General features: G+C 41.9%; 1 protein-coding gene across 2 annotated transcripts in view; it reads right to left on the reverse strand.

Moving 5' to 3' along the window:
- LOC138027265 (hemicentin-1-like) overlaps positions 1 to 7,500 on the reverse strand; it is a 42,117-nt gene that overhangs the window by 3,585 nt on the left and 31,032 nt on the right. Inside the window, exons 22-30 of one of the 2 annotated variants that reach the window (XM_068874826.1) lie at positions 7,043 to 7,105; positions 6,836 to 6,958; positions 6,482 to 6,613; positions 6,031 to 6,171; positions 4,618 to 4,731; positions 2,824 to 2,955; positions 2,340 to 2,468; positions 1,603 to 1,725; positions 412 to 534 (exon numbers count right to left, since the gene is read on the reverse strand). In XM_068874826.1, the coding sequence (XP_068730927.1) occupies positions 412 to 534; positions 1,603 to 1,725; positions 2,340 to 2,468; positions 2,824 to 2,955; positions 4,618 to 4,731; positions 6,031 to 6,171; positions 6,482 to 6,613; positions 6,836 to 6,958; positions 7,043 to 7,105 (1,080 nt within the window). Of the gene's footprint in view, positions 1 to 411; positions 535 to 1,602; positions 1,726 to 2,339; positions 2,469 to 2,823; positions 2,956 to 4,346; positions 4,395 to 4,617; positions 4,732 to 6,030; positions 6,172 to 6,481; positions 6,614 to 6,835; positions 6,959 to 7,042; positions 7,106 to 7,500 lie in introns of those variants that run through there. The other variant, XM_068874834.1, reaches the window with a different exon arrangement.

A 7,500-nucleotide genomic window follows, 5' to 3' on the forward strand; every position in this document is an offset into this window, starting at 1 on the left:
CGGCATAAGTACAAGGAAATTTACTACTAATGGCCGTGTCTCAACAATTTAAAAACTAGTTTCAGATTCCCCACGTCTGAGTATTTGAACGAAATAGCGTCTGCTTACATGTATGTCGATGTTCTTTTTAACTTAGCACGAGCAACTTATGTTTGCGCGCGTGCTTGCGTTGCCAGTGCTTAAAGAGCTGCGTGGTTTCTGGCAATCTCGCTATTGCTATACTAAACTTAAGTTGTCCACGCCGGTACTTTGAGCCAAAACGAAACCAACTATGACACGGAGTAAAGGAAATGGTGCATGTTGACACCGCTGAATTAAGAATGAAATTTATGGCTTTGTCAGCATCAAATAAATACCATTTTGCCTTTTTTTATGGAATATTATATTAACACATTCAGTTTTATTTCTCACCAACACAATCTTGTTGATTATCAGCCAGGCGGTATCCGCGCGCACAGGAACACTTGTACCCATGCGCCGAAAAGTCACAACGCTGTTCACACATCAAGTTCTCGAGGGCGCAACCGTCTACGCCTACAAAAAAGAATAACATTGAAAACTAGAATTACACATATTTCGGTTAAGTGCGTTCGACGATAGAGCACCAATTAGGAATTCTGTCCTCAGGGATTTTCTCCATTCCGACTTTGCGAGATCGCAGTCGGAGATGTTCGATAACAGCCAGGTGTTAATATTTAACACCCCCCCCCCCCTCCCCCCCAATTAGTCTCCTGGGTAAAATTAGACTCCAACAGGGGTAGCCAAAAATGGGTAAGAGCTCAGTGTCAAGACACAAAAAATGAATTGCAACATTAACATAAATTTAAAAGCATATAATGGTAACACCTATAAAAAAAGGGAAAAATTGTATTAAAAAAACGTAATGAGACGATATCAAAGGAATGTGACGATGATGTTTCAGCCCTTTTAAATTTTTGGGTGGTTTTTTAAAACACCGTGTATAACCTTAAAAAAAGTTGGTGATATTTCTCCAATTTCAACCCCGTTCATCCTGGCTTAGACACAACAAAAATTGCCTTGAGCACGTTAATATGATTCTGGTTAAAGAAAATAAGGCACTGTTTCCTTCAACGAGGTTCAAACCTCCAGGATAACAAGCTTTCGATTCCATCATGGAATCTTTATCAGGTGACGGAGTTCGACGTTTTGTCACGTGATTTATACTGTGAATCACGTGACAAAACGTCCCGGAAAATCGTGGGGAACTGGGTCGCTTGCGCGTCTTAAAATGTTTATCCTGGAGTTTAAAGACCCGTTCACGTTCAAATTTTTGATATGACGAGATAAAGTAACACGTTCGTCATCAACATTATTTCTTGTTCCGTAATAATTTTTATGCCGAGCCATCCCTGTTTTCTTAAAGAAGCGAACACAAGCAGTGTTAGACTTGTACCAAGCCAGGGCTGCAACAGTTGATTTCTAAGAGAAAATAAGCTCCACATCGAGTGTGAAAAAGAACTTCGGGCAGTCAAGTGATAATAGTGGATTCGTCAGAGAACAGAAGCTTCATATCGTCAGCTAAAGAGTGTACAAGATATGAACATGAAACGAAGAACACTGAGCTCGCGTATATGTACCTACCGGAGCAGGTGCGTTGATCTGCGTTGAGAATTCCTCCAGCTGGGCACCGACACTCGTAACTGCCGATAGTGTTTACACACTGGAACTCGCAAATGCCTTGAAACTGTTCACATTCATTGACATCTGCCGACAAACAAACAAACAAACAAACAACTTGAAAAAAACAACGGTACAAGCACGAAAGACATTGACAGAGGAATGAAAGACTAGAGAGATTTAGAATTGCTGTCACGAACGTGGACTAAGTGAAATTTAGTATAGGGTTTTTCGTGTCAAAAAAATTAAGTGCACTTGTGACGACATGTTATTTTTAGATTTAGGTGCGGTCGAGTTCATTTATCGAGATTTGACAAATTTAAATGAGAAACAATTGTGTACATCGCTCCGAATTTACGGTTTGTTTTATCATCGTCAAAAATTGGAGATTTATTTGTATTTGATCTTCATCTACACCTACATCTACATGTTCCAGCACTCGGCAAAGTACATTTTTGACTTACGATTGTTTCTGCTTCGGTGGCCTCGTACACCACCAGCCTTTTTGGAGACATCACTGCTAAGCCGGCCACTTCTTCGATTTATTAAAGCATTATTTGTTCGAGTCAACGCAATTTACAAAAAAAAGAAAAGAATTTCATCCGATGATGAGTTCGGGATGCTCGACAAATTCCGGGTGCTCCTTCACAGAAGTCCTACAACTCAATGACATCTTGCTCAGTATTTTGGAACATTCTCACCTTGGCAAGGCGCTTGAGCAGTCTTGGCCGAATATCCCCTGGGACAGACACAGTAGAAGCTTCCATATGTGTTCATACACATCTGATTTAACCTGCAGTCATGTGTTCGCTCCTTGCATTCATCAATATCTTCAGAAAAAAAATTCAAAAATTAAAGGTGAAAAACTGCGCATTCGATACAGTGTGCGTGAAGGAAACCGAAAGCAAGATTGCAAATACCAAAGCTGAAACGACACTTGCATGCAAAAAGCCTTCAAAAGGAAACGAATTGTACAGTAATCGGGCGATATGATATATTTCGCAGCTTCAAGGTCTGCAATTAGTATAGTTGAATCACTGAAATCTCAATGAAACATTCCCGTGGAAATGTGATAAATTCTACTTGACTACTTATGTCGCGTTCATGGGTGCTTAACGAGGGCAATATATATATCTCCTTTCCGTAGCTCCGAATCAATTCTCCTCAATCGCATACAGATCTTACCTGCACATTCCGTATCGTCCATAGTCCTTCTGAAGCCCACATCACACTTTCCCAGACACTGAAAACTGCCGGGCATGTTTACGCACTGGAGGTCGCCACAAATGGTGCTGTTCTCCGCGCATTCATCGACATCTATAGAAGGAAACAGACCAGAGAGTCGTATTTAATCAATTTATACCACTATAAGGCTTCTTTCCACTGCTTCTGTGAGGTTTTTCATGCTAACATGCAATACTATACGACGCAATTTTAAATTCGAGAAGAGTCCTAATTTAAAACTTAACCTAACGTGTTTTTCCTTTCTTTTGCTTGCCCGATTTTGGCGTTCTCGAGAAAGGCTCTGCATGAATCGAGTAAGTTCTTTTTTGAATATGCGCTGCATGTTGCCAGGATACAGTCTCGAACCCAAGCCTAATATGCCAGATCTCGCCGCCATCTTGGTTTTTCATGCCAGCGGGCTCAATTATAACCATCGGTTTTGTCACTAAACGGACGCTCGCACTGGAAAAACCGGTTTGACGAGAGAAAACAAGATTGACTAGTCCAGAAGTTCGGGCTGCGGCTTCAAAGAGTTGACGCGATTCGGGCAGAGCCTACTTTTCTCCTCCTCAGTAAAGAAAAAGACAAAAGGAGGCTCTGCTCCCAGGGTGTCAGTGCCCGTTTTCACGACAAAATTTCACGGAAGTTAAACCCTGTCGGGCGGGGTTGGTATCTGGATGAGACACCATCGAGACATACGACATGCGATTGCCTTTCGTAGATGATCCTAATGCCTATTTTTCAATTGCAATAGTCATATTTAACGGAATCCTGACCATTCATCATTTGAGGAGACAAATCTAGGAGTAATAATTGATTGTGACGTGCGTTCGTTTGGAGAACTCACTAGACGAGCCGAGATGCATGAAGACGATGCATTTTATACGTAAAGAACGTCTATCGAAAGTATTAATACGCGAGACTTGTGGAATGTGGCTAAAAATGGAAAGTTTGGAGTAATAAGGTGATGACGTCGCAAAAACTAAACTTGTGAAAATCTGGAATTTGTTGAAATTGTCTGAGAGATTATTACCAAAAAACTGTCCCTTGCCAAAAATCAGCGAGTTGGTACAAATCAATCATGAGGTGCGCGATCGTCATTTGCGCATATGACGTATCAAAACCGAGGTGCACGTGCACATATGACGTACTTTAAGATGCCACTGACAAAGCAGACGAACGAAAGACAAAAAGTTGCTAAAGCTCACCCTATGCACAGGATACCTTGAAGACTCTCCTAATGTCGAACGCAAATATGGTCCTTTTAGCGATAAATGACACTTAGATTTACTTAACGAGAAAAGTATTTTTCCGATGATGACTTCGGGATACTCGGAAAAATCCCCGAGTATTCCATCGCAATCTTCCGATTGCTAATTCGGAGGATCTACCACTAAGCTATAACAGAATGGTGGGAGCAGGTGACCATCGCTATACTACTAGGACTGGAATCGTTTCGCAATTCTGGTGAAGAGAAAGTTTACCATGATCAATGAATGATGAGGTGAATTTCCTTTAATTTTAACTGTGCCCTGTAATGAAAGAGAAGGCAAATGTTAACCGCAGTAAATTATGGTGACTCGGAGATACTCGGTAAAAATCCGAGAGCCCCTTTGCGAGAGTCGAAGACTCGACCTTCCAATTACTACTTCGAATGCTCCACCACTGAACACTAGGACACCGGTGACACACTGGCTCTCTTTCAGTAAGAACGTACAGCAGTAAAGGTTTGGCGCAGAAAATGAGGCCACTCACCTAAACACTTATCGTTCGATATGAATCGGTATCCTTGATAACAGAAGCAGCGAAAGCTCCCATTGTTATTTTCACAGCCCTGATCACAGAAGCCAGTAGCACACTCATCAACATCTGAAAGAGAAAGCATTCTACAATTTTTGTCCTCAATGCAGCAGAAAACAAGAGGTTTAATGAGCGAAAAAACAGAGATATTTTCAAGGTCATAGGAAAGTCGCTCTATCAAGGAACTGCTCAAAGGACTAGGACAAGTAAGAAGAAGAGAATTTTCATGCTTTTAGTAATACAGCGGCTGCTATTTCCCGTTTTCCAATGCTAAATCTCTCTTCTGGCTGTTCACACTTCGCTACATTATTCGCGTTGTACAATATGGGAGAACAATCCTGCAACTGGATTGATACGAATGGTTAAATTAAAGTAAATATAGAAAATGCACGACTCACTGTTGCACAATCACCTTGACGACAGAACCTAAGTTGTTTAAAAGAAATGTACTAAAACACGTACCGCACGTGCAGCACGATTATTTTTTCGCATTTAACCAATAATATTCTTGTTCTGTGGAATTGTGCGCAACTGTCGTTATGGCTGCCTAATGACGTCAAATGACAGGTTATTAGAGAGATTTTGCATCGCGAAAAATGGAAGAAACTTGTTTGTCCTTGCGTAGGTTGTAAATATTTTCTCCTTTTTATTCCGTGTACATAAACTATCAACGCCTTCATAAAGACAAAAGAAGCAGAGAGAAAATCAAAGAAATCTCTCTGTCATCTCTGTGATGAATTCGCTGGGTTCGTAAAACCTCCAGCTTACTAAAGGGTTAAAAACGCGGTGGCCTCATGGTTAGTGCGCTCGACTCCGGATCGAGTGGTCCGGGTTCGGGGCCTGGCCGGGAGACATAGTGTTGTGTTCTTGGGCAAGACACTTTACTCTCACAGTGCCTCTCTCCACCCAGGTGTATAAATGGGCACCGGCGTAATGCTGGGGGTAACCCTGCGATGGACTAGCATCCCATCCAGGGGGGAGTATAAATACTCCTAGTCGCTTCATGCTACGGAAAGCGGAGATAAGCGCCGGCCTGATGGGCCTTCTGGCTCGTAAGCAGTGACTTTACCGATGTAGCAGCGATGCTTTCACTCTTTCGGCTATATTTCAGAACGTGAACGAGATGGGACACCCCTAAAAAAAACCATTTGAGATTGCGTAACGTTATATTTTGAGAGCGCACCGGCGTAAGCTTCCCTAAGCTCTGTTATATATAGCCACTATCAAAACTTATTGTCTTGTCCCTTCAAAATTTTGAATAAAAGTGATGTTTTCGTCGACGTCGGTGTCGGTGTCGTAGATCTTAAAGTCCCTGATACCACCTTGAGAACTGGTGGAATTACCAACGCCAAAGAAAGCGATTCTTACCTTCACACTGGTTTCCTCTGATTTGATAGCCATCTCTGCAGGAGCATCTAAAAAAGCCTGGAATGTTCTCGCATTTGTGAAGACAAGGATCGTTTGGCTGTAGAGACTCTTCTGATAGCACAATCTCACATTCATCGACATCTAAGTGAAATTATTTTTAAAAAGCCATATGAATACACAGTTCACTTTTATCGAACTGCAGGGAACAAATGGCGACAGGTCTATGACACAAAAGAAAATAAATTGTTTACTGAAAAAAACAAATTTTTTCTGGCTTTGAAGCAAAAATTTTTTATTGTAAAGGACTACATTCACTCGAAGTCTACAATACCTTAGTGGCAGGGCATCTCAAGTAGTAATCGCAACATCATATGTACGACTCCTATTTCAGGCGAACCCGGAACACCAACAACGTTAACGCAATGCCCAAGGAGGAAAGTGTAATAATTACCAATACAAGTTTCATTGTGTGTCATAACAAATCCACGGGGACACCGAAGCCGGCAGCGATATGAACCAACGGTGTTGACGCACTCGTAATCTGATGGACAAGAACCATTAGCACCAGCACATTCGTCTACATCTGCCAAGAAAAAAGATTAAGAATAAATTGTCTATTGAATAAATAAAAAAAGTCGAGTCTTGTTGCGACCACTGCGCATTTTTCCTAGTTTGCCGAATCTTTGGACCCCAGATTCGGCCGATCTGGAACCTGATAATGCAGATTGTCTGGTAGTTCCTATAGGAAACTGTTCAAGGTGAAAGGCAGTTATTCCACCAGATCACCAAATTTTAACTAACGTACCGTCGCAAGTCTTGTTATCTGAAGACAACGTATACCCTCCAGGACAAAGACAGCGGAATGAACTGAACAAGTTGTCGCAAAAATGCGAGCAAATGCGTGGAACAGCGGTGCATTCATTTATATCTGAAATGAAATTCAAATCACTGAGGAATAAGGCAAAAAAAAAAGGGAAAGTTGACAGACAAACGGACTTAATAGGATAATTACCAAGACAAAATTGAGTAGATGTGTCCTCTTCCAACCCTTGAGGGCAACGGTCTGACGATGATGCTGAAAATAGTTGTAGAAGTTATTCCAGGTGATCTGGTGACGTCATTCGGAGGACTGGGAAGAAAAAATTTAACGCCGTATCCCGCAACCGCGCACGGCCTTAGGTATTGTTTACGAACTCCCTGCATTATTTCCATCGCCAAAACTCAACAGATCATTCCGTGTCTGCCACGTTTCCTGTTACTGAATGAACATTCAAGTAGACCCGACGAGATCTTGCCTCGCTTCTGCCATGTTGAATTCGAAAATAAGGCCGCGCGGAGGCCGCGCGCAGTTGTGGGATACGGCGTTAAAATTTTTCTCCCCAGTCCTCCGAGTTACGTCACCAGATCACCTGGTTTGGGAGCCTAAGCAAGGACAACGGCAACTTCAAACAAAACGTCACTCTAAAATAC

This window comes from Montipora capricornis, chromosome 2 (assembly GCF_036669925.1).
Source record: "Montipora capricornis isolate CH-2021 chromosome 2, ASM3666992v2, whole genome shotgun sequence".
Lineage (NCBI taxonomy): Eukaryota > Metazoa > Cnidaria > Anthozoa > Scleractinia > Acroporidae > Montipora > Montipora capricornis.